This window comes from Carassius auratus, chromosome 25, assembly GCF_003368295.1.
Source record: "Carassius auratus strain Wakin chromosome 25, ASM336829v1, whole genome shotgun sequence".
In the NCBI taxonomy this organism is placed as follows: domain Eukaryota; kingdom Metazoa; phylum Chordata; class Actinopteri; order Cypriniformes; family Cyprinidae; genus Carassius; species Carassius auratus.
This window is the reverse complement of record NC_039267.1, coordinates 9,187,493-9,215,115: the sequence shown is the minus strand read 5'-3', so window position 1 is coordinate 9,215,115 and position 27,623 is coordinate 9,187,493. Positions and strand designations below refer to the sequence as shown.

General features: G+C 36.3%; 1 protein-coding gene across 1 annotated transcript in view; it reads right to left on the bottom strand.

Annotated features, from left to right (window-relative positions):
• The window catches only part of LOC113042834 (mucin-2-like), a 28,128-nt gene extending 8,851 nt beyond the window's left edge, over window positions 1-19,277 (bottom strand). Inside the window, exons 1-28 of the mRNA XM_026201829.1 lie at window positions 19,050-19,277; window positions 18,878-18,940; window positions 18,571-18,603; window positions 17,960-18,224; window positions 17,613-17,727; window positions 17,152-17,239; window positions 16,958-17,040; window positions 16,603-16,813; window positions 16,225-16,350; window positions 16,007-16,124; window positions 15,793-15,931; window positions 15,536-15,643; window positions 15,316-15,385; window positions 15,108-15,242; window positions 14,827-14,985; window positions 14,625-14,719; window positions 12,592-12,721; window positions 12,246-12,498; window positions 12,026-12,066; window positions 11,813-11,910; window positions 11,424-11,575; window positions 11,002-11,140; window positions 10,648-10,755; window positions 10,360-10,539; window positions 10,029-10,268; window positions 9,799-9,955; window positions 8,772-8,903; window positions 378-8,658 (exon numbers count right to left, since the gene is read on the bottom strand). Coding sequence (XP_026057614.1) covers window positions 378-8,658; window positions 8,772-8,903; window positions 9,799-9,955; window positions 10,029-10,268; window positions 10,360-10,539; window positions 10,648-10,755; window positions 11,002-11,140; window positions 11,424-11,575; window positions 11,813-11,910; window positions 12,026-12,066; window positions 12,246-12,498; window positions 12,592-12,721; window positions 14,625-14,719; window positions 14,827-14,985; window positions 15,108-15,242; window positions 15,316-15,385; window positions 15,536-15,643; window positions 15,793-15,931; window positions 16,007-16,124; window positions 16,225-16,350; window positions 16,603-16,813; window positions 16,958-17,040; window positions 17,152-17,239; window positions 17,613-17,727; window positions 17,960-18,224; window positions 18,571-18,603; window positions 18,878-18,940; window positions 19,050-19,140 — 11,810 coding nt within the window. The 5' untranslated portion in view covers window positions 19,141-19,277. The remainder of the gene's footprint in view (window positions 1-377; window positions 8,659-8,771; window positions 8,904-9,798; window positions 9,956-10,028; window positions 10,269-10,359; window positions 10,540-10,647; window positions 10,756-11,001; window positions 11,141-11,423; window positions 11,576-11,812; window positions 11,911-12,025; window positions 12,067-12,245; window positions 12,499-12,591; window positions 12,722-14,624; window positions 14,720-14,826; window positions 14,986-15,107; window positions 15,243-15,315; window positions 15,386-15,535; window positions 15,644-15,792; window positions 15,932-16,006; window positions 16,125-16,224; window positions 16,351-16,602; window positions 16,814-16,957; window positions 17,041-17,151; window positions 17,240-17,612; window positions 17,728-17,959; window positions 18,225-18,570; window positions 18,604-18,877; window positions 18,941-19,049) is intronic.
• Window positions 19,278-27,623: the final 8,346 nt, after the last annotated feature.

Below are 27,623 nucleotides of genomic sequence, written 5' to 3'. Positions count from 1 at the left end.
TAATTGTAGATGGTGTTATTGTTGATGTAGGTAATGTTTCTATTGATGTAGGTGCCGATGTTCCAGTAGTTGGTGTAATAGTGGATGTGATTGTGGATGGTGTTCCTGTTGAGGTAGGTGTTATTGTAACAGTTGTCGGGGATGTTTCTGTTGATGTAGGTGTTGATGTGGGAGTTGTTGTTGAAGCAGTAGTTGTACTAATTGTAGATGGTGTTTCTGTTGATGTAGGTGTTATTGTAACAGTTGTCTCTGATGTTTCTGTTGATGTAGGTGTTGATGTGGGAGTTGTTGTTGTAGCAGTAGTTTTACTAATTGTAGATGGTGTTTCTGTTGATGTGGGTGTAATTGTAACAGTTGTTGGGGATGTTTCTGTTGATGTATGCGTTGATGTGGGAGTTGTTGTTGTAGCAGTAGTTGTACTAATTGTGGATGGTGTTCCTGTTGATGTAGGTGTTATTGTAACAGTTGTCGGGGATGTTTCTGTTGATGTGGGAGTTGTTGTTGTAGAAGTAGTTGTACTAACTGTAGATGGTGTTTCTGTTGATGTAGGTGTAATTGTAACAGTTGTAGGTGTTGATGTTTCAATAGTTGTTGAGGTAGTTGATGTTAGTGTACTTGGAGACGTTGTAGAAGGAGTACAATAGTCTTCTGGTTTACAACATTTTACACGTATTTCATAATTATAACAAAGTGGTGGAATGCTATTTGCATTGTCTTCATTTGAGCATGACAGTCCAAATGATGTATTACAATAAACTGTTTGTCCCAAATCTTGCAGGGACTTTTGGGGATAATTTACTGCCCTGCATTCAATTTCTTCAGGGCTCTGACAGGCGATCTTTTTTGAATTCCACAGTGCATCTATGGGTTCAGTTTCGAATCCTTCTGGCTCTGTACTGGGTGTGTTGCCGTCAGTCCAATCTGACCATGTGCATTTAGGAGTACAGATGGGAGTTGTTGTTGTTGTAGCAGTAGTTGTGCTAATTGTAGATGGTGTTACTGTTGATATAGTTGATGTTTCTGTTGACGTAGATGTCGATGATCCAGTAGTTGGTGTAGTAGTGGATGTGATTGTGGATGGTGTTCCTGTTGATGTAGGTGTTATTGTAACAGTTGTGGGGGATGTTTCTGTTGATGTAGGTGTTGATGTGGGAGTTGTTGTTGTAGCAGTAGTTGTACTAATTGTAGAGGGTGTTTCTGTTGATGTAGGTGTAATTGTAACAGTTGTCGGGGATGTTTCTGGTGATGTCGGAGTTGTTGTTGTAGCAGTAGTTGTACTAATTGTGGATGGTGTTTCTGTTGATGTAGGTGTAATTGTAACAGTTGTCGGGGATGTTTCTGTTGAAGTATGTGTTGATGTGGGAGTTGTTGTTGTAGCAGTAGTTGTACTAATTGTGGATGGTGTTCCTGTTGATGTAGGTGTTATTGTAACAGTTTTTGGGGATGTTTCTGTTGATGTGGGAGTTGTTGTTGTAGCAGTAGTTGTACTAATTGTGGATGGTGTTTCTGTTGATGTAGGTGTAATTGTAACAGTTGTCGGGGATGTTTCTGTTGATGTAGGTGTTGATGTAGGAGTTGTTGTTGTAACAGTCGTTGTACTAATTGTAGATGGTGTTTCTGTTGATGTAGGTGTAATTGTAACAGTTGTAGGTGTTGAAGTAACAGCAGTTGTTGAGGTAGTTGATGTTATTGTACTTGGAGATGTTGTAGAAGGAGTACAATAGTCTTCTGGTTTACAACATTTTACACGTATTTCATAATTATAACAAAGTGGTGGAATGCTATTTGCATTGTCTTCATTTGAACATGACAGTCCAAATGATGTATTACAATAAACTGTTTGTCCCAAATCTTGCAGGGACTTTTGGGGATAATTTACTGCCCTGCATTCAATTTCTTCAGGACTCTGACAGGCGATCTTTTTTGATTTCCACAATGCATCTATGGGTTCAGTTTCGAATCCTTCTGGCTCTGTACTGGGTGTGTTGCCGTCAGTCCAATCTGACCATGTGCATTTAGGAGTACAGATGGGAGTTGTTGTTGTTGTAGCAGTAGTTGTGCTAATTGTAGATGGTGTTACTGTTGATATAGTTGATGTTTCTGTTGACGTAGGTGTCGATGATCCAGTAGTTGGTGTAGTAGTGGATGTGATTGTGGATGGTGTTCCTGTTGATGTAGGTGTTATTGTAACAGTTGTGGGGGATGTTTCTGTTGATGTAGGTGTTGATGTGGGAGTTGTTGTTGTAGCAGTAGTTGTACTAATTGTAGATGGTGTTTCTGTTGATGTAGGTGTAATTGTAACAGTTGTCGGGGATGTTTCTGGTGATGTCGGAGTTGTTGTTGTAGCAGTAGTTGTACTAATTGTGGATGGTGTTTCTGTTGATGTAGGTGTAGGTGTAATTGTAACAGTTGTCGGGGATGTTTCTGTTGATGTGGGAGTTGTTGTTGTAGAAGTAGTTGTACTAACTGTAGATGGTGTTTCTGTTGATGTAGGTGTAATTGTAACAGTTGTAGGTGTTGATGTTAGTGTACTTGGAGACGTTGTAGAAGGAGTACAGTAGTCTTCTGGTTTACAACATTTTACACGTATTTCATAATTATAACAAAGTGGTGGAATGCTATTTGCATTGTCTTCATTTGAGCATGACAGTCCAAATGATGTATTACAATAAACTGTTTGTCCCAAATCTTGCAGGGACTTTTGGGGATAATTTACTGCCCTGCATTCAATTTCTTCAGGGCTCTGACAGGTGATCTTTTTTGATTTCCACAATGCATCTATGGGTTCAGTTTCGAATCCTTCTGGCTCTGTACTGGGTGTGTTGCCGTCAGTCCAATCTGACCATGTGCATTTAGGAGTACAGATGGGAGTTGTTGTTGTTGTAGCAGTAGTTGTGCTAATTGTAGATGGTGTTACTGTTGATATAGTTGATGTTTCTGTTGACGTAGGTGTCGATGATCCAGTAGTTGGTGTAGTAGTGGATGTGATTGTGGATGGTGTTCCTCTTGATGTAGGTGTTATTGTAACAGTTGTCGGGGATGTTTCTGTTGATGTAGGTGTTGATGTAGGAGTTGTTGTTGTAGCAGTAGTCGTACTAACTGTAGATGGTGTTTCTGTTAATGTTGGTGTAATTGTAACAGTTGTAGGTGTTGATGTTCCAGTAGTTGGTGTAGTAGTGAATGTGATTGTGGATGGTGTTTCTGTTGATATAGGTGTAATTGTAACAGTTGTCGGGGATGTTTCTGTTGATGTAGGTGTTGATGTAGGAGTTGTTGTTGTAACAGTCGTTGTACTAATTGTAGATGGTGTTTCTGTTGATGTAGGTGTAATTGTAACAGTTGTAGGTGTTGAAGTAACAGCAGTTGTTGAGGTAGTTGATGTTATTGTACTTGGAGATGTTGTAGAAGGAGTACAATAGTCTTCTGGTTTACAACATTTTACACGTATTTCATAATTATAACAAAGTGGTGGAATGCTATTTGCATTGTCTTCATTTGAACATGACAGTCCAAATGATGTATTACAATAAACTGTTTGTCCCAAATCTTGCAGGGACTTTTGGGGATAATTTACTGCCCTGCATTCAATTTCTTCAGGACTCTGACAGGCGATCTTTTTTGATTTCCACAATGCATCTATGGGTTCAGTTTCGAATCCTTCTGGCTCTGTACTGGGTGTGTTGCCGTCAGTCCAATCTGACCATGTGCATTTAGGAGTACAGATGGGAGTTGTTGTTGTTCTAGCAGTAGTTGTGCTAATTGTAGATGGTGTTACTGTTGATATAGTTGATGTTTCTGTTGACGTAGGTGTCGATGATCCAGTAGTTGGTGTAGTAGTGAATGTGATTGTGGACGGTGTTCCTGTTGATGTAGGTGTTATTGTAACAGTTGTGGGGGATGTTTCTGTTGATGTAGGTGTTGATGTGGGAGTTGTTGTTGTAGCAGTAGTTGTACTAATTGTAGATGGTGTTTCTGTTGATGTAGGTGTAATTGTAACAGTTGTCGGGGATGTTTCTGGTGATGTCGGAGTTGTTGTTGTAGCAGTAGTTGTACTAATTGTGGATGGTGTTTCTGTTGATGTAGGTGTAGGTGTAATTGTAACAGTTGTCGGGGATGTTTCTGTTGATGTGGGAGTTGTTGTTGTAGAAGTAGTTGTACTAACTGTAGATGGTGTTTCTGTTGATGTAGGTGTAATTGTAACAGTTGTAGGTGTTGATGTTAGTGTACTTGGAGACGTTGTAGAAGGAGTACAGTAGTCTTCTGGTTTACAACATTTTACACGCATTTCATAATTATAACAAAGTGGTGGAATGCTATTTGCATTGTCTTCATTTGAGCATGACAGTCCATATGATGTATTACAATAAACTGTTTGTCCCAAATCTTGCAGGGACTTTTGGGGATAATTTACTGCCCTGCATTCAATTTCTTCAGGGCTCTGACAGGTGATCTTTTTTGATTTCCACAATGCATCTATGGGTTCAGTTTCGAATCCTTCTGGCTCTGTACTGGGTGTGTTGCCGTCAGTCCAATCTGACCATGTGCATTTAGGAGTACAGATGGGAGTTGTTGTTGTTGTAGCAGTAGTTGTGCTAATTGTAGATGGTGTTACTGTTGATATAGTTGATGTTTCTGTTGACGTAGGTGTCGATGATCCAGTAGTTGGTGTAGTAGTGGATGTGATTGTGGATGGTGTTCCTCTTGATGTAGGTGTTATTGTAACAGTTGTCGGGGATGTTTCTGTTGATGTAGGTGTTGATGTAGGAGTTGTTGTTGTAGCAGTAGTCGTACTAACTGTAGATGGTGTTTCTGTTAATGTTGGTGTAATTGTAACAGTTGTAGGTGTTGATGTTCCAGTAGTTGGTGTAGTAGTGAATGTGATTGTGGATGGTGTTTCTGTTGTTGTAGGTGTAATTGTAACAGTTGTCGGGGATGTTTCTGTTGATGTAGGTGTTGATGTAGGAGTTGTTGTTGTAACAGTCGTTGTACTAATTGTAGATGGTGTTTCTGTTGATGTAGGTGTAATTGTAACAGTTGTAGGTGTTGAAGTAACAGCAGTTGTTGAGGTAGTTGATGTTATTGTACTTGGAGATGTTGTAGAAGGAGTACAATAGTCTTCTGGTTTACAACATTTTACACGTATTTCATAATTATAACAAAGTGGTGGAATGCTATTTGCATTGTCTTCATTTGAACATGACAGTCCAAATGATGTATTACAATAAACTGTTTGTCCCAAATCTTGCAGGGACTTTTGGGGATAATTTACTGCCCTGCATTCAATTTCTTCAGGACTCTGACAGGCGATCTTTTTTGATTTCCACAATGCATCTATGGGTTCAGTTTCGAATCCTTCTGGCTCTGTACTGGGTGTGTTGCCGTCAGTCCAATCTGACCATGTGCATTTAGGAGTACAGATGGGAGTTGTTGTTGTTGTAGCAGTAGTTGTGCTAATTGTAGATGGTGTTACTGTTGATATAGTTGATGTTTCTGTTGACGTAGGTGTCGATGATCCAGTAGTTGGTGTAGTAGTGAATGTGATTGTGGATGGTGTTCCTGTTGATGTAGGTGTTATTGTAACAGTTGTGGGGGATGTTTCTGTTGATGTAGGTGTTGATGTGGGAGTTGTTGTTGTAGCAGTAGTTGTACTAATTGTAGATGGTGTTTCTGTTGATGTAGGTGTAATTGTAACAGTTGTCGGGGATGTTTCTGGTGATGTCGGAGTTGTTGTTGTAGCAGTAGTTGTACTAATTGTGGATGGTGTTTCTGTTGATGTAGGTGTAGGTGTAATTGTAACAGTTGTCGGGGATGTTTCTGTTGATGTGGGAGTTGTTGTTGTAGAAGTAGTTGTACTAACTGTAGATGGTGTTTCTGTTGATGTAGGTGTAATTGTAACAGTTGTAGGTGTTGATGTTAGTGTACTTGGAGACGTTGTAGAAGGAGTACAGTAGTCTTCTGGTTTACAACATTTTACACGTATTTCATAATTATAACAAAGTGGTGGAATGCTATTTGCATTGTCTTCATTTGAGCATGACAGTCCAAATGATGTATTACAATAAACTGTTTGTCCCAAATCTTGCAGGGACTTTTGGGGATAATTTACTGCCCTGCATTCAATTTCTTCAGGGCTCTGACAGGTGATCTTTTTTGATTTCCACAATGCATCTATGGGTTCAGTTTCGAATCCTTCTGGCTCTGTACTGGGTGTGTTGCCGTCAGTCCAATCTGACCATGTGCATTTAGGAGTACAGATGGGAGTTGTTGTTGTTGTAGCAGTAGTTGTGCTAATTGTAGATGGTGTTACTGTTGATATAGTTGATGTTTCTGTTGACGTAGGTGTCGATGATCCAGTAGTTGGTGTAGTAGTGGATGTGATTGTGGATGGTGTTCCTCTTGATGTAGGTGTTATTGTAACAGTTGTCGGGGATGTTTCTGTTGATGTAGGTGTTGATGTAGGAGTTGTTGTTGTAGCAGTAGTTGTACTAACTGTAGATGGTGTTTCTGTTAATGTTGGTGTAATTGTAACAGTTGTAGGTGTTGATGTTCCAGTAGTTGGTGTAGTAGTGAATGTGATTGTGGATGGTGTTTCTGTTGATGTAGGTGTAATTGTAACAGTTGTCGGGGATGTTTCTGTTGATGTAGGTGTTGATGTAGGAGTTGTTGTTGTAACAGTCGTTGTACTAATTGTAGATGGTGTTTCTGTTGATGTAGGTGTAATTGTAACAGTTGTAGGTGTTGAAGTAACAGCAGTTGTTGAGGTAGTTGATGTTATTGTACTTGGAGATGTTGTAGAAGGAGTACAATAGTCTTCTGGTTTACAACATTTTACACGTATTTCATAATTATAACAAAGTGGTGGAATGCTATTTGCATTGTCTTCATTTGAACATGACAGTCCAAATGATGTATTACAATAAACTGTTTGTCCCAAATCTTGCAGGGACTTTTGGGGATAATTTACTGCCCTGCATTCAATTTCTTCAGGACTCTGACAGGCGATCTTTTTTGATTTCCACAATGCATCTATGGGTTCAGTTTCGAATCCTTCTGGCTCTGTACTGGGTGTGTTGCCGTCAGTCCAATCTGACCATGTGCATTTAGGAGTACAGATGGGAGTTGTTGTTGTTGTAGCAGTAGTTGTGCTAATTGTAGATGGTGTTACTGTTGATATAGTTGATGTTTCTGTTGACGTAGGTGTCGATGATCCAGTAGTTGGTGTAGTAGTGGATGTGATTGTGGATGGTGTTTCTGTTGATGTAGGTGTTATTGTAACAGTTGTGGGGGATGTTTCTGTTGATGTAGGTGTTGATGTGGGAGTTGTTGTTGTAGCAGTAGTTGTACTAATTGTAGATGGTGTTTCTGTTGATATAGGTGTAATTGTAACAGTTGTCGGGGATGTTTCTGGTGATGTCGGAGTTGTTGTTGTAGCAGTAGTTGTACTAATTGTGGATGGTGTTTCTGTTGATGTAGGTGTAGGTGTAATTGTAACAGTTGTCGGGGATGTTTCTGTTGATGTGGGAGTTGTTGTTGTAGAAGTAGTTGTACTAACTGTAGATGGTGTTTCTGTTGATGTAGGTGTAATTGTAACAGTTGTAGGTGTTGATGTTAGTGTACTTGGAGACGTTGTAGAAGGAGTACAGTAGTCTTCTGGTTTACAACATTTTACACGTATTTCATAATTATAACAAAGTGATGGAATGCTATTTGCATTGTCTTCATTTGAGCATGACAGTCCAAATGATGTATTACAATAAACTGTTTGTCCCAAATCTTGCAGGGACTTTTGGGGATAATTTACTGCCCTGCATTCAATTTCTTCAGGGCTCTGACAGGTGATCTTTTTTGATTTCCACAATGCATCTATGGGTTCAGTTTCGAATCCTTCTGGCTCTGTACTGGGTGTGTTGCCGTCAGTCCAATCTGACCATGTGCATTTAGGAGTACAGATGGGAGTTGTTGTTGTTGTAGCAGTAGTTGTGCTAATTGTAGATGGTGTTACTGTTGATATAGTTGATTTTTCTGTTGACGTAGGTGTCGATGATCCAGTAGTTGGTGTAGTAGTGGATGTGATTGTGGATGGTGTTCCTCTTGATGTAGGTGTTATTGTAACAGTTGTCGGGGATGTTTCTGTTGATGTAGGTGTTGATGTAGGAGTTGTTGTTGTAGCAGTAGTTGTACTAACTGTAGATGGTGTTTCTGTTAATGTTGGTGTAATTGTAACAGTTGTAGGTGTTGATGTTCCAGTAGTTGGTGTAGTAGTGAATGTGATTGTGGATGGTGTTTCTGTTGATGTAGTTGGTATTGTAACAGTTGTAGGTGATGTTTCTATTGACGTAGGTGTCGATGTCCCAGTAGTTGTTGTGGTAGGAGTGAATGTGATTGTGGGTGTTATAGTAGTTTCAGGTGTAGTTGTGAAAGTGAAAGGTGTTGAAGTTGTAGTTCCACAGGATTCAGTAATAATTCTTTTTATTTCCCCATTGTAATCACACAGAGCAATGAAACATACACCATTTCCATCTGTAGTTTTGTAAATTTCTGATCCACGTGGAAATACCTTCCCATTATAGACACAGTCTTTACATTCTTCCTCTGTGACACACTTCATAGTCTCCTCCCTGAGATATGGCCTCTCTGAAGGGCACTGAGGAAAACATCCTAAAAGTATAAATAAAATAGTCAGATTAGACTGAAAACTGATATTGATTTTTTTTTATTTCTTTTGTTTCTAAAGTATTTAGTAGGGTTATGCTAAAATTCTTTTTTCTTACCCTCAAGGGGAGGAATTTGATCAGAGCAAGTTCCTGATGGGTTTTTGCAGGTTTTCATGCAGGTGGATCCACAGGGTTTATAGTGCCACTCACATTCTTCTGGAGGTTTGTTGTAGTAATCACAGAATAAAGCTGCAAGGACAATCACTTGGTTACATTTCAATGGTTACATTTGACAGTTATTTCAGCTATGGGCACTTTTCTTCTTTTTGTTAAATTAATATTTATTTACTTGTATGTATGTAGTTCTATGTATAAATTTTGTTATTTCCTTGTTCCAGATACAATTCTTTTTTCTAAATCCATCATGAATTAAAAACTATGATATAAATAACTTTAAATAATGTAATAATTATCCATATTTATTGTTTGAAAATGTGGAATCCTATGAGCACATTGGTTCATAATAACCAACAATTTTGACCTTCTTGAAGTACTTGGTTGCCAAGGAGTTAAATTTGTCATCAAAGAACATATCCTATATGAAATACTGTATAAGATATGTTGAAAAAAGTAAATATAACTTACATTTCTATTTTCTCAATAAAAAAAGATCTGTATATTTGTCAAAATTATTAAATTATTACTTATAAATGGACTGCATTTATATAGCGCTTTCAACAGAACACATGGCCATCCAAAGCGCTTTACAATTTGCCTCACATTCCCCCATTCACACACACATTCACACACCGACTGCGGTGTCTGCCATTCAAGGCGCCATCCAGCTCATCGGGAGCAGCTGGGGTTAGGTGTCTTGCTCAAGGACACCTCGACACTTGGTCAGGTGGAGCCGGGGATAGAACCACCAACCTTCCGGTTTGTAGACAACCTACATGAACCATTGAGCCACTGCAGCCCTGAATTTAGATACAGTGCCAGCTATGAAATGAGCCTTAGTAAAACCAAAGAGTCTGCCATTTTTTTGAGGGTCAAAGATTCCCAGTTGTGAAAAAACAAAACAAAGAAAAACATTTATAGTTGCAATTTTCTAGGCCAAATAAACAATAGAAATATTTGGACTTACGGCAAAAGTTTGGTCTTCGCCATGTCACACAAGCTCCTCTTTTACGGCATTCAGCAGCGTAAGCTGCCACTGCAGTACAGAGACAATCACAGTCACCCCCACTGTCACATGCACAGGTGTCCCTTTCACAGGCATCATAGTATGGGCCAGAATCCACCTAGAGATAAGAAAATCATATTTTTGTTCTGAATTTGTGGGGAAAAAAGCTTGTTAATGTTAATGTTACTTACAAGTGAATGGCAGTCTTCAAAGACAGAGCTTGTGATAATTCTGCATTGTTTGATAGCCCAGGCACGTCGATGTGGATTTGCGTCACAAGGATGCATCACATTTGTTACATCAGGGCAGCTGGGCTTCACCTTCCAGCTATTCCCAAAATCGTCTGGATCTGTCACAACTTCTCCATTGTGCTTCATAAAGTCATTGTTTGCATTACCATCAAAGTTTCCACACAGTCCACACACCTTGCTCTGCCATAGAGATCATGTAGATGTTTAGATGAGTAGTTGAACAAAAGATACAAAGTCCTTGTTCATGCATGTATCTTTAAGTAATGCATACCTTTAATTCATTATTGAGTTGGATCATCACACTTGTTTTTTTATCCCAGATTAAGTTCAAAAGCCCTTCGACCTCTATGACAACATATATGCCTGCAGAACTGATTTGATATCTGTACTCCGTGCCAATGCTTTCAATTACTTTCACATCTTCCTCCTCCGATAAAATCATCTCGTATTTCTGTGGGATATGAAAGGTTAGTGGCTTATAACATATGTTGTATATTGCACATTTTAGGATGCTTTACTAATGAAGCTGTTCTGACTCTGAGCTATGAAAAAACCTCACCCCAAAGAACAGATTGATGGACTTGGAGCAAATGGAGCTGGTGGTTGCGCAAGGGATGTTCTCTGTAACCAGACGGAAGGAGGGACTGGGGTTCGTGTCACAATAATCCTAAAGGCGTTACACACATCAGAAATATTCCAGATTATAATGCCCCAGATATTTAACCCCTAAATACACTTATATAAATCTGATGTTTTTCATATTATTTTATTTTAAGCCTATTTTATTGAAGGGTTTGGTGCATTTGTAAACATATTAGTGACAGGTATGTGTCAGATATTTGTATATTGACTTTTTTTCTTCTTTTTTCTTCTTTTTTTTCTTTTTCTTTCCCATTGGGACAGTCAAACATACCTGGGCTATGGTGTGTTCACAGTCTCCGTGGAAGGAATACCTTCTGCCATCAAAAGTCTTGAAATGACCTTCACCATAGATGGTACAGGTGCCGTAGCATGCCTTTTTAGTACAAGTCCACATCCCATTTGTGCATGTGCTGAAATATATATTACAAAATAAAACACTACCCTCAAATATTTTACTTGTTTCTGAAGGTTACCACTCCATGGGCCTAAACTGTCATGAAAAACCTTGCTATGTTCAGTATTACCAAATATAACTGAACATTTAACCAGATAAGATTATTGGAAATACACATCTATACTTGTAGACATGTGCCTCAAGTGCGTATACTTTTCTGACTTGTAGTGGAGATGTAAAATGATAGTACAAGGATTGCACTGTGATAACATGGTTTATAACAACTGTGATTAGCTCACCAGGTGTTACAGTCCTGTTGAACTTGCTCTCCAGGTGAATAGAGGACTCCATTATGGGTACATGGACATTCGTCCCTGTTCACACACCCACCTTTTCCATCAGCCAGAAGGTCATCTGGACACATACACCCTGATATACACCCCATGCTCACCTATTGCCAAGACAAAATCGGTAAGCTATTATTTTCCTGCAAACTTCTACAGTAATACAAGATTTCTAATGCATGTTATCTACACTGTATATCAGGTTTGTGTGCCATTCAGTGCCAGCATGAAAATGCTAAATTTGAAAATGAGTAAGCAAACAGGATTTCATGAAATGCATAAAAATGCTGTAACAGATCTTTTCATTAATTCAGTTATTCATGTATTCCATTCTTCTAACTCACACAATTGTTTGGGTCTTGCTTCTCACATGTTCTCTGACACTCCGTTCCTTTTTCTCCATGATTTGAGCATTTGAAGAATGTCATTGGAGCCACACAGTCTAAAAACCCAAAAGGCATATGGATGAGGTGGAGAAAATTAACACGCATCATACCAGCGGTGATTCAAGTTTGAATTTAAATGGTAGTATTACAGAAGATCTAATTGCAGATCACCTTCTTGACTGGAGCAGTGCAGTTTTCCAAGGTCACAGGTGCTGTAATTTGAGCAAACAGTGGAAATAATTACTAAATCTACCATTAATCATTCAATTCATGTCAATATTGTTAAATTCTTTGCCATTTGGCAGTGAAGGGCTATTGAAAACAAGAAAAAGAAAAAAGTTAATGGATTCATTATGCATCAACTACCCATTTGTTAAACTGCACTTTATACCATTTAGCACCATCTTTGTAGAACACTGCTGATGGCGCTATGACCTGGTTGCCATAGTAACAAGGACACTGATCAGCATGTACACAGCTTCCGTCTTCATTGAGGTAGGTTCCCTCAGAACAGGTGCAACCATCTACAGGAGTGAAGGACCCTTGGCAGGTGTTGTCTTGTTCACTTAGAGAGCGGCAGGTGCTGCCACAGCTGGTCATGCCGTAGGAGTACTTCATGTTCCCTGAACACTCCGATATCATGTCTGTGTAGCCAGAGATAGATAGAAGCAGATTTGTAACAGAGTGCACATATAGTATAACTATTTGTTAGTATGTGTACTTTATAAAGTTCTCACCACAGGGTTCAGAATCCATCCAGCCCTGGAGAATGATTCCTCTGGCAGCACAGGCATGGGCATAGTTGGACACGGCCGCACACATACACTTCTTAATATCTGCACATTTGCAGGTATCATAGACACACCACTGCAGAGAAAAACAGATTGAAGTCTTGAGTGAAGTGGCTATTCAAACAAGGTCAAATGTAGGGAAGGACTTGATTTTGTCCATTGCGAACTGATTGGATCATATGAAGTTCTAGTTCTATTGTTGTCATAAAGGGATGGACAATGTTAGCAACAGTACTCAGGTAAGCTGTGGCATTTAAATGATGCTCAGTTGCTACTAAGGGGCCTGAACCATTGATACAAAGCAGGTTGTATCCATGCATTCATGTAGTTTACACCTAATTCTGACCATCCAACTGTTGCAGAAGAATGGTTTTCTGCTGCTGTAGCCCATCTGCTTCAAGTTTTGCTTTAGAGATGCTCTTCTGCAAATCTTGGTTGTAACAAGTGGTTATTTGAGTTACTGTTGTCTTTTGATCAATTCAAATCAGTCTGGCCAATCTTCTATGAGCTCTGAATTTAACAAGGATCCCCCCCCCAAAGAACTTTTCTAACCATTCTCTGTAAACCCTAGAAATTATTGTACATGAAAATCCCAGCAGACCAACAGTCTGAAATACTCAGAATTGCTGGTCTGGCACCATAACCATGCCACGTTTACTTAAATTACATTTCTTCCCTATTCTGATGCTTAGTTCGTAAGCTTGTCTTGACCATTTGTACATTCCTAAATGCATTGAGCTACTGTTAACAACCAGTTGAATAGGTGTACCTAATAAAGTGTCTGTTGAATGTAAAGCTGACCACACAATAGACGATTTTCAAATCTTAACAAATTTTTTAAACCATGAGAGACCCCAGACATGAAGATATTTTCAACTGATTTTTAGCCTATAATACTCTGAACGCTCACACTAGACAATTTACCAGACCTAGGCCACACACTTAATGATTGTAGAAATGATTTCACAGTGACTGTTGAGATCAAACATGAGTAGAGATTGAAAACAAATGCAAAAGAATCTGTGTTGTAGGTGACACTTGCTTGCTCTCATTGGCTATCGTGGGTATCACGTCAGAGCCAGCCTGTTAAAGAGTCGTAAATATCTAACATGTTTTATATTCACGATTTGAGTTTAGGGATGTTCCGTCCCAATTGGGAGCAGTTAAATAATCATTATGACACCACACAATAGAGTATATAAAAAAAAATAATAATAATAATTTGCGACCAGCCTCAAATCTGGCCCAGGGCCGTTGGCAGAAAATTCTCAATTTGGGGAATTTTGTTTTCATAGGGAGGGCACACTTTCTATGACCTCAAAAACAGACATTCACCAAAACAATAACAACCTGTATTATAACCTAACAACCTGCTGGTGTTTTGAGCTAAATGTCACTGAATACCTGATTTGTACTGCAATATTCATTGACTTGATCAGTAAAATTAATGTTTTTCATTCTCAATATTTGGTTCAATCGCCTGATCATTCAGGTGGTGCAAATCTGGCTTAAAATCAGTTTTAAAATCAGCGTGTGGTCAGTTTAAGTAAATGTGGGTATCATTCTCAGATACTGACAGTGTGAACTCAACCTTTGATTAAAGATTACATGGACACATGAAAAAAAAAATTGCACTGATAACTAATTTATAATAAATAATGCAATACAATACAATCTTAAAAATAAAGGTGCTTAAAAAGTTTTCTTCACAGCGATGCCATAAAAGAAATATTATTGGTTCCACAAAGAACCATTTAGTCAAAGGGTCATTAAAGAACAATCTCTTTCTTACCTTTCACGTCAAAATACCTTTTGTGAAACAGAAAGGTTCTTCTGATGTTAACACTTCTTTATGGAATGATTTAGACAAAAATGTTATTTTATGGCATTGTGAAGCCCCTTTATTTTTAAGAGTGCATGTCAAAAAAAGTAAAATAAAAAATAGTAATTGTTCATTCTGTTTCTGCAGAAAGACTTACTTGGTAGTACATCTCAGGACATATTTCTGAGTGACATGCAGCAAAGCTGCCATTTGGGTTTGTGAGACGGGAACACCAGTCTTTTGCAAGTTGCTCTATGAGGAATAACATCAGAGAAGATTTGCTTGCTTACTTTGTTTAGCGCATCAATAATTTTCTTCTGCTATGTCAAGAATGATCAAATTGTGAGCATGTTAAGCACCTGTTTCTATATTCAAGCTGCAGGGGTTGTCAAATGTGATTTCAAGATCTTGGCAATTTTGTTTCCAAAAGTTGACAAAGGATGTTGGTGTGCCCTCTATGATGCCCGATGTTGTTTTAAAGTCATCTGATTGGATGTCGTTATAGTTCCCACACAGACCTGAGAGAAACAAGGTAAAAAGTGGTTCAGTTGATACCCATAACACCAAAATTGTCTGAATTCATAACAATTATGTCTTTCTTTTCCAAAAAGGTTTTATTTTGTTTTATTTTTTTACTCACCACTCATCTTCCCTTTCTCTTCAGTGCTGGCGACAATATACAACTGCATGACTGGAGCTAACTGAATCTCCAGACGAAGACTCTTCATATCAGCAATGATGAAAGAGGAAGAGGGCTGGAAAATGCTCACTGGACCTGGGACAATAAAATCATTAAAGAAGGAAATTCAATGTTCTTTTTAGTAATGATAAAAACATTGACAACAAACCTATGGTGAAAGGAAGCATGTGTGGACTGATTTTATTCACTGTCACAGATCCTCCAGAGGAAAAGGTAATCTGTTTAATGAGTAAAACATCAACAATATGACATTACTATTAATATGATTATCATAGTAGTAGTAGCAGTAGTAGCAGCCAGTATATGTATTATTATTATTAGTAGTAAAAAATTATAAAAGAATACAATTATTCAAAACCAGTGCTTACAGTGGTCCCTGAGATGACAAGGGTGATTGAATTTAGACATGTGTCTTTTCGGGCCGGATCACACTTTGCCAGATTTCCCACAACCGCAATGTCACTGTCATTAGAGTGCTTTAATTTTTTTTTAAAAGAAAGAAAAAGAAAACAATATTATAAGAACCTTTATAATTCGCACAGTTTTCTGAATGTAATATAAACCATGTGAATAAACACATAAATGAAGGCTTTTATTTCTGACATCATCTTCTGTACTAACAGACCTTAGTGAGGATGTAGTCACAGTTGCCACTGAAGGTGAAGGTCTTTCCATCATAAGTGGTGACGTGAGACCCTCCAACAACAGAGCAGATTCCGGGACATTCCAGGTATGTACAAGTCCAGTGTCCAGCGGCGCACACACTGACACAGTACAGAAGCAGTATTAGAATGGGGAAGGCTCATGTAAATGTGATTTCAAAATCTGTAAAAAGTTACCATTTTTTGCAAGCTTGTTTGTAAGACTCTCCTGATTGATATACTGCGCCGTTATGCTCACAAGGGCACTGGTTCACATTAACACAGCCGCTCTGACCAATGTTGTCTTCCACGGTGCCTTTACAAAAAGATGATAGCATTTAATTTAGAAAAAATGACTTTAATTGAACACATTTAAATATACAAGCAATTGTCTTTGGATATTGTGTAAAAATTACCAATAGGGCAGAAACAGCCATCCACACAGTGTTCTTTACACAGTAGACTTGCGGTCGGATCTGAGCAGGTGTTCTTGCACGGACTCCCACACTCCATGTATTGCAAGTTCAGAGGACACGTCTTTGCTGCTCCACAGAACAAGACATTGCATGTCACAAATGTATCAATACTGTTGCATTGTATTTTCTTCTCAGTGGTCCTTTTAAAATAGAAAGTGATTGTTGTTTTTATATTTTCATTTAGTTTATGGGTGAACGTATGGCAAGAGCTGCGTAGTGATTCTTAAAAAAAACTGTAGAACTGTACAGCATATTGCAATGTCAAGGGAGTTAGAAAAAGTTAGTTAATTTTTTCTTGCCATCATTACTGATACTCACGACAGAGCTGTTCTGTCCTCCATGTTCCTGGTTTTCCTCCAGCATGAGTGCATTGTCGTGAAATCTCTGTGAGTGTGTTGCAGAGACAGTCGTAATTTCCATAACACTGACACAGATCGTCTTCACAGACTTTTTCAAATGAACTCATGTCCATCACATTGTAACAGTCAGCAAACCCAGGACTGCTGAGATACTGCTGGCAAACGCTTGTCTAGAGTGGGAAAAAAAATAATAAAAAATTTGATAATTTGTTTGAAGGATTGTTTCGTTAAAACCAATGTTTCAGTCAGAGGTTAAACAATTTAATTTGCAATTCAAAAGCGCACCCACAAATAGATTTTGTCCCATATTTTACCTGGTCACACTGATCCCTGGGTGGAAGTGTAACTTCCTCACAGGTTTCAGTCATAGGTGTGGAAACCTTCCATTTGGCCGGACCTGAGGAGGAGTCAGATAAACACATTAAACATTAAACTGTCTGCGGTAACAAAACTTACTGTATTTAAAACTTAAATCTAATCACTAATGAGTTAAAAACATTATGTTTACCGCTAACACTGATATCGTCATGCTTGTTGCCATTAAAGTTTCCACAGAGTCCGCAGGTCAGACCTTGGTACTTCTCAGGAAGTTCAATCTGGGGAACATTATATAATAAAATAATGTCAGAGGAGAGATAGTCTCTTTTCAAAAACTCTTTTTTTTAATCTAAGTTACTTTTCACCTTTATTTTTAGATCTATCTATCTATCTATCTATCTATCTATCTATCTATCTATCTATCTATCTATCTATCTATCTATCTATCTATCTATCTTTCTGTCTGTCTGTCTGTCTGTTTAACTGACAATACAAACAAAGAATCAAAAAAAGGAAAAGGCTCATTTGCAAAACCTGTTTGTTCACTGTTAGTTATTTAGGTATATTAGATGATTGTTTTTTTAATGTGCAGCACTGATACAGTCAATTATGACCAAGACTGAGATCAAGCTGAGAGATAAAGAATCATACCGTTAGATAGTTGTCTTCTTCCCAGAAGACAGTCACTCCATGTTTGTTCGAGATCTTGAGACTTGTTGAACTTCCCTCGATTTGAATTCCATGCATATTGATCGGAACAGACACCCTGATGGATAATTATTATATAAATTTTTTTTTTTTTTAAATGACAACATTATTGAAAAAAGAAAATGTTCTTGTTTGTTTTGTTGTACAGTAAATATGTTTTTAAACACCTAAAATAAATTTGGTTGAAAAAATGAATTAGCTAAGATATTAATAATGAAATGCTAATATTAATAAGATTATTGTTTTTAAGGATTGTGGTTTTGCTGTAGTGTTGTAGTGTAGAAACTCACTTTTCGTTCCCCATGGTGATGTCGCCATTAGTGATTTTGATGATTGTCCCCTCCAGCTCTATTGTGACTGTGTTGAAAGTGATTGAACCATTCACAGTCTCTCTTTGCATTTGGATGTTAAAATCAGAAATGGGGATGTCACACATCACTGTCAGAACATAGTTGCACGTGTCTGCCACTTGAAAGAATTGACCATCAAAGGTCTTGAAGTGGAAATTTCCCCATGTGCTGCAGACCGTGGACTGATGATCAGGATTCGGTTCAACTAAACCAAGAAAGAACGTTTATACATGTGATAAGTGCTAAATACTTTCTTTGAGCAAAAATATGAAACTGAAGGTAAAGAACATAATTTCTGCACCTCAAACACACATCATCTGGTTTTGCTAATGTTGCTCATACATACTAATCAATGTTTCGATTCTACCACAAAACCATAGTGCTTATACTTTTTGGGGGTTTTGAATTCTTTTTTATGTTGTCTCAAAAAAAAAAAAAAAAAAAAAACCTTACACCCTTCACCTTTAAGTCTCCTAAAGTGTAATTGTTTTGTTTCAAAATTGGTTTCAGATACTGTAACATTAAAAAAAGAAGAAGAAAAAATGTTATACCTGTAGTTACCGGTACTTTTGTCATGGAGAATGCTGAGAACAGAAAAAGATGATATTTTTGCACATACTTTAAAATGGAGAGAAAGTGCATATTTACAGATAGCTTACAATAATTCTATAATACTCTTTGTAAATCCAATTTAAAAATATTAATTTGTTACATTGTAGTGATTTGGCTGTTTAATGTTAGATCCATTTAAAAGTTCTACTTGACTTCTATTAATAATCTGTTACTTCGTGAGACCTAATCACACTGATTCACAAAGAAACTATAAAGTATATTCCATAAACACAATGACATATTCACCTGTTGTTGTTGGCCACATAACGTCCATAGTAACGTCAATTTCTCCATAATCCTTCATAAAGTCTTTAAACATAGAAAAAGAGATACAGTCAAATTGTGTAGCTGATATTGTGAGCGTTTTTTTATGTTTTTATTTTTTTTTGCAGTAACCTTTTTTTTTTTTTTTTCTAACCTGCTTGCAGTGACTGCAGCCCAACCAGTAGTATGACCCATCTCAGCATCCACATCTGGGACATCCTCACAGTCCCCACGGAGATGACCATCTTCAAGAGCTAATGTGAGCTACCTCTCAAAGCTTGCTCTTTTATACTGTACTAGGTCTTAGTTTGCTTTGGGACCATCTAATCTGTGTTTTGAAGGTGGATCCCAAGCTTATGCATTATTATGGCATGCAATTATTTCATTTATTCTAGATGTGCTTGAAGATTAAACACAGTTTATGCAAATATTGGTGGCCAAAAAAAACATAGTGTTTATCTCTGTTATAATCTCAAGGTAAACAAGGATGTGATGGTTGATTTGATTTTAACTTGAATCCTAAAACCAATTCATAGAAAAACTACATGACACGCTGTAAAATCCACACCCTAAATGTCTACGATGATTTTTTTTCTTTTTTTTTTTGCATTTACATTTAAATAATTTGAGAGATGTTACAAAGTTATCTGCTGGAAAAAAATTTTTTTTACAAGCAACATATTAAATGTTTATAATATGAATGTATATCAAATAAATAAATAAATAAATTTATTAAAAATATATATATGAAGAGTTCAGATGCAAAAGCCTCTAAGTGCCATCTGAAATTTTCATCTAAAATTAGGATTTTATCAAGCTCCTATTCTTAGGTTGAGTCATTTTACATTTTACTTTAATGGCAATGTGCAGGTCATTTTCCAGGCTGCTGATCATAAATATAGGAGTATTGGATATATGAATATATAATTAAAACCAAATGGCTTTAATGTTGTATCAACTTTCGTTTGGGGGGGGGGGGGGGGGGGGGGTGAAATGCTATTTAATGCATACTGAGTCTTTTACACTGTTAAAGAGTTGGATTCCCATGATAAACATGGACAAAGTTTCAAAAATTAAGTTGTACGTTTGAAGGAGTATTTTTGTTCCAAAAAAACCTCTTCCGGTTTGTCACAGGTTTCGGAAAGTATTTTTCGAGTATGGGTCTGTGTTACGTTAGATGGAGCGGAATTTCCTTATATGGGTCCTAAGGGCACTTCTCCCGGAAGAGCGCGCTCTCCCGTATAGCAGAGCACTGCAAGCAGAGACATTCACTGATCAGAGCGAGAGACCGAAATGTCACAAAAGAAGTGTGTTTTTGGTTGCCAGGGCAAGGCAACCCTACACAGATTACCAAAAAAAAAAAAAAACAGCAGTAAAGGACCAGTGGATGGAGTTTATTTTTACAGAGCATCAACGGAGTTGTGCAAGTGTTTGTGTTTGTTCCCTGCATTTCGAAGATGCTTGTTTTACAAACAAAGCCCAGTTTGACGCCAGATTTGCAAATCGTTTATTTCTTAAGGATAATGTAGTCCCAACAAAAAAGGGTCACGATCGTGTGTTGGAACCGCATGCGGTGAGTTAAACTGCTTCAGATATCTCTGTGTTGTTAACTTAGCAATCGGCGCGTAAGCACATCAAGTAAACAACATGCCATGTTGTCATCAAACTGCACTTAAAAAAAGAAAAAAAAAGACGACATAAAGTGGAACTTAGTCATTTTCCAAAACCGCTAAGCAAATATATACAGTTTCAATATATACTAGGGCTGTGCAAAAAATCTAATGCGATTTTCATGCACCTCTCATCAGTAAAGATGCTCCTGTAATTAGAAGTATATCTCCAGCATGTGCGTTCAGATCAGGGTTGCCAGGTTTTCACAACAAATCCTGCCCAGTTGCTTCTCAAAACTAGCCCAATCCCGCTTCCAGAAGGTTCCCCTATAAAACATTGCTTGTATTGTATATATTGTATATATATATATATATATACATACACACATATTATGGCAAGCCGTTCAGGAAATAATTGTACTTATAATATGAAGTCTGAATATATAGAATTAAAGTCTGAATATCTAAAACGAATGTCTGAATATATATTGAATGAAAGTCTGAATATATATAGAATGAAAGTCTGAATATATAAAATTAATTTCTGAATATATATGGAATGAAAGTCTGAATATATAGAATGAAAATCTGAAAGTCTGAATACATATAGAATGAATGTCTGAATATATATAAAATGAAAGTCTGAATATATGGAATGAAAGTCTGAATATATATATATATATATATTCAATATTCAATATATATTCGGACTTGCAATGAGCAAGTTCGCACGAAATTTAGTAGTAGCAATTTTAAGTAACAATCATCTAATTAACACCCTGGCGAATGCGTGTACAGGCCAAAATACTGGCAACCGTACTCAGCATCGTTCTACTGATGAAGAAATGTATTCGCTATTTCAGGGGCGAAGATTGTAGTTAGCTGTGGGTGGTCCCTGTGAGGTAGAAGGCATGTTTCTTTCTGTAATATTTGCTTGATAAGCAGGAACTTCCTGGGCTGTGAAGTTCACCGCATTCACTCTTACGCGGTGAAATAGCGAATAAATTTCTTCATCTGTAGAACGATGTTGAGTACGGTTGGCAGTATTTTGGCCCGTACACACATTCTGAAATATATTCAGACTTTCATTCTATATATTCAGACTTTCATTCTATATATTCAGACTTTCATTCCATATATTCAGACATTCATTCCATATATTCAGACTTTCATTCCATATATTCAGACTTTCATTCAATATATTCAGACTTTCATTCCATATTTAGACTTTCATTCTATATATTCAGACTTTCATTCTATATATATTCAAACTTTCATTCCATATATTCAGACTTTCATTCTATATATTCAGACTTTCATTCCATATATTCAGACATTCATTCCATATATTCAGACTTTCATTCCATATATTCAGACTTTCATTCCATATTTAGACTTTCATTCTATATGTTCAGACTTTCATTCTATATATATTCAAACTTTCATTCCATATATTCAGACTTTCATTCCATATATTCAGACTTTCATTCCATATATTCAGACTTTCATTCAATATATTCAGACTTTCATTCTATATATTCAGACTTTCATTCTATATATTCAGACTTTCATTCTATATATTCAGACTTTCATTCCATATATTCAGACTTTCATTCCATATATTCAGACTTTCATTCCATATATTCAGACATTCATTCCATATATTCAGACTTTCATTCCATATATTCAGACATTCATTCCATATATTCAGACTTTCATTCCATATATTCAGACTTTCATTCTATATATTCAGACTTTCATTCTATATATTCAGACTTTCATTCAATATATTCAGACTTTCATTCCATATATTCAGACTTTCATTCCATATATTCAGACTTGCATTCCATATATTCAGACTGTCATTCCATATATTCAGACTTTCATTCTATATATTCAGACTTTCATTCTATATATTCAGACTTTCATTCCATATATTCAGACTTTCATTCTACATATTCAGACTTCATATTATAAATATAATCATTTCCTGAACGGCTTGCCATAATATATATATATATATATATATATATATATATATATATATATATATATATATATATATATATATATATATATATAGGTTTAGAAAAGGAGAAGGGTGTGTTAATGAACACCACCTATAATAAGCAGAATGTTGATACTTTGAAGTTAAAAATGTATTTTTACAAACACACTGCTTTTTGATCTACAGGATGTAAATTGATGGACTGGAGTTGTTTGGATTATTGTGGATTATTGTTGTTGTTGTCTTGGATGGTCTAAGCGTGAGAAATCTTCCTGTTTCACATCACCTCACTCGCTCGAAATGTTATTCTTCTTTATAAAATTTGTATAAATGCGTTCTTAGAAGTGTGAACAGGGAAAACATTTTTTCCAGCTTTTCTTGTTGTTGTTATCTTTGATGTTAAAATTTGACGTGGTGCACAAATTGCTGACTTTAATCACTTCAAAATATAAGATATACAAAAACTTTTATAAACTTAAACCCAAACATTTATAGGATCATTATTTGATCCACTAACACAGCAGAGGTGTGTATACTAAAACCTTTGTCTTGGTCTGTTTGACAAACCTAATTCTCTGAAACCCATTAGGATTGACTGAGGATATGATCTCTGTTTGTCATCGCCTCCAGCGGAGACATTTAAATATTTAAACCTTTCCTTTCCACTGCCTTCTTGATTCTCTGTCAGCGTGTTACTTATACTTTAAGATGTAAGGGGGTTAAATATTGACACTCACTGAATGCATATATCTATTTACCTTTGCCTATTTAAAATTACATTTGAAAGACATTGTAGACCCACCTATACTGTATGTTCAAGCAAAAGGTTTTTAAAATTATTATTTAAGCCATGAAGTAGACAAAATTCATGTATGATACAAAACCTGACTGAAATTATGAATGTGTCAATAGTGACTCAATAGTGAAAAAAATGTTTTCTGCACTTCCGAGAAGAACAGTACTTCCTTCAGGAAATGAAAACCTTAAAAATGTGTTATAGAAATTCAATCATTTATTTAAGAAAGATGTTTAAACAATTGTTTGATAATCTTTGTTCGCTGTTGCGTTCTGAAGATCCTGAATTGTAATGAATTTCGTAATGACAAGCAGGTTGAGCTGAACATGTATTTGTGTGTGTGCGTGTACATACACACACGTATGTATGCATTGCATATACAGCAGAATGGAAATGCATACATTTTTTTTTCATTAAGTACTACCCATCGGAGGATACAGAAGATAGTTACATGTTTCCCAGAAGACATATATATTTGTTATATTTGTTATATATATATTTGTGTGTGTTAGCTGTTAACACAAAGGAAGATATTTTTAAGAATATATGAGATTTACAGGTTAAGTAAAACAGAAAGGCTACTATATAGATAGATAGATAGATAGATAGATAGATAGATAGATAGATAGATAGATAGATAGATTCCTTTTTATGTAAACATATTTTGTTTGAAATATCTTATTCAGGTCAGTACTAAATAAACAATAACATGCATTTTGTATGATATCTCTTATTTTGGTGAAATTATTAAAATTTAGCAGTTTCGGAAAGGGGGCATAAACTTATTAGACAATTTTCATTGTTTGGGTAAAATGACTCATTGTCCATACCACCAAAGTACACATTTAGAGTGTAAATTCTGGCTTAGTGCGTCACTTCGTAGTGTGTATCTTCTTCGTCACGGTTTTGTCAGAACTCACATCCTTGTTTAGTTATAGATGATATCTGTGATAGGTGTGCGTAACTGAAAGTTTTTTTTCCCTTCAGGGTTTCTGTAAATCCTGTTTATTCTCAAACACCCAGAACATTGTGTTGATTAGACTGATAGATAGTAATAGTGTGTAAGCATGGTTTCAACTTCTGATCAGACTACATTGCCTCAAAGACACTATAAAAGAGAAAGTGCTCACAGATCGCTCACAATAGCTCTAGAGGATGGATGGTGTCTGAATGTCCCAGATATGGATACAAGCAGATTAGCTCTACTTTGTTCAAAACATGAATATTTACAAAGAGCTACATTATATTCTCAATTAATACATAGATGTTGAAATCAACCACATTTTATGATTCTCCATTTCTGAATTCTTCACCTCCTCAAGATGGAAAGTGTATGACCTCTGGGACAAACCAAGTCTTCTTCAAGTAGGCTATTAGAAGAAGCCTCCAGAGATGGAGATTTTGAAGTAAGTCTTACATAATGTCAAGAAAGTTCTGTTTTTATGTATTAAATAGTGAACCAAAACATTACAGTTCTGATGTTAGTATATAGCCTAGATTTAAAAAAAATATTACCAGGAAAAAAATCCAGTATTTAATTAAGTAATATACAATTTAAGGATTTTCCGGGGACAGTTCTGGTTTCTGTTGTCCTGTCCCCGACTAGAGTTGTCCTCGGAAATGTCCCCATTTACAGCACATTCAAAACAACCTGCGAATACAAGCTAATGGCTATCATATGAATGTGATTATTTTCACCAGCAGAGGACGCTTCCATCTTATTACTTGGTCGCAAGCCGCTACTGTAGCCATGGAAATCTTGTACAAGAGCAGAGCTCTATTATCATCAGTTATCATATTAAAACAAAGTAATACTGTTTGTGTGCAGTGTATAACAAAACATGTTGATAGCGCGATTGTTTTGCACACAATAGGTCTATTAAACATTCCTGAAACTTTGCCATCACAACTCTGAAGTCTCTGATATGAATGATATAAAAATAATAAACTAATCTATTACACATGCACAATTACATTTGCACAAAGCACATAGTTTGTAGTTTATACGAGCCTAAAATGCAAAATATTAACCCTGATTATGGAGAAAAAAGATCATTTGTTGTTTTATTTAGCATATTTGATCATATTTTTATTTTTTATTTTAATGTGTTTTTGTAAAGCCATACATTTGTTATAATATCAGCCTACTGTTTTGAAATGTTTGTTATTTGCAGGGGTGTAAAATACTGGATTAATTTTACTGGATTATTGTAATTAAGTATTATTTTTGGTGTATTTGTACTTCGTTCATGCAAAATGTAAACTGATAACTTTCACTTTTACTTGATTAGATTTCAGAAGAAAAAAACAGTACTTTTTAATCCTTGCAATTTTATTTCAACTTAAGAAGTAATCTTTCATTTTGTATACATTTGTGCATTTGTATTTTATCTCATGCATATTAAATATGGTAAACCGAAACTCAAAGTGCCTATGATGTGCAAGAACTAATGAAGTTTGTTTTCACGCATCAAGCACACACATTTCAGCTTCAGTTATAACTTAACAGGTACATTTTATTTTGTCCATTTTTTTTTATAATTGTTGTTATAGCTGTAGTATAGTGGCTGAATACACAAAATGATTGAGTGCAAATACTATCAGTGACGAGAATTTAAATACACTTCATGTTTTGGTAGGGATGACATCGTTTTTAAATGAAATGCTACAAATTTCCAAAACGTGTTTAAATGAGCCTTGTGTGTTAAATTAATTATAAATCATGTTTGGTGATGTTCTTACCAAGGAGTGGACTTTTTTACACCACAGACATTTTGCAATAGTTACTATTTTTCAGTGTGATTTTTCGTGTAAAAAAAAAAAACTAACAAAAACAAAACAAAATCCCACTGCCAATTATGATATTAATGTATGTAACCCACAACAATAAAATAAAATAAAACAAAACACAAAGACATACTGTCCCTGGTTTTCATTTCAGAAATCAGAATGCTTCAGAAATGCTTAGTTTAAATGGATTTACTTGGAAATCATTTACCTTATTACTGGCTATTGGACATGAAAGTAGCATTACAAACCACACATTTCATAGAATGTCATTATTATTCACAAATATTTAACTGCTTAATCAAAATCAAGTTTTCTGTAATAATCTACACTCAAAATGTGTGGATAATTGAGTCAACAGAACGTGCAAAAATGACCCTTTATTAGGTAGATGACAGTGTTCTCTTATGGTGAGATGTAAGTACTGCAGAGGATGACACTACTGCTGATGAAGATTACAATTTTTAGTACGCAATACTAAAATGATAAAAAGAAGGAAATCTTTAACTTCACCTCAAGTAAAACCAAGCATAGTCAAAATTACTTTTTGCACACAATTTCCCAACATCACAGCAGTAATGATTTTATGAACTACTTTACTTCTAACATCGATACTATTAAAGATAAAATTGTTCATTTCAGCCGTCAGCTACAGTATCACATCAGACAGTGCACTATAGTTCCCCTGAGGAACAGTTCCACTCATTCTCTACTACAGGAGAGGAAGAACTTGTTAAATCATCTAAACCAACAACATTTATGTTAGACCCTATTCCATCTAAGCTCCTAAAAGAGGTGCTTCCAGAAGTCATAGATCCTTCTCTGACTATTATTAATTTATCATTGTCATTAGGATACCTCCCCAAAACCTTCAAACTGATTGTTATTAAGCCTCTCACCAAAAAAACACAAGTTGACCCCAAAGAACTACAAACCTGATTTTTCAAAAAGTTGGGACACCGTACAAACTGTTAGTAAAAAAGGAATGGAATAATTTACAAATGTCATAAACATATATTGTATTCACAATAGAATATAGATAACATATCACATGTTGAACTATCATCCAAAGATTCAGACAATCTGGAACAATCTCTGTGTTTAAGGGTCAAGGCCGGAAAACTGTTCTTTGGTCAGACAAATACAAATTTGAAGTTTTTTTGGAAAACTGGGACACCATTAGCCTGGGAATACTTCGCTTTGCTTCGTAGACAGAGTCTGGAATGGCATAATAGAGAAGTGTTTTCTCTCTCGCTAGGGGGCACTTGTCTGAAGTTTAAAATCATTGGTTACCCGTAGCCAATCAGATAAGTTTAGTTATGACGTATGTTATGCGCCTGTACAGCCGCATCGAAGCACAGACATCATGCATCGAACTCAAATCTATGATTGAACTTCCACTGTAAACCTGTTGTTAACACATGATGATGCGAGCTAAATACCAGAGTGAACATGGCTGTAAACGACTTTTGCAGTTTGAAAAAGAGTTGAATGTTCTCCATAACAGAGCGAATTGCATCCCGTGTC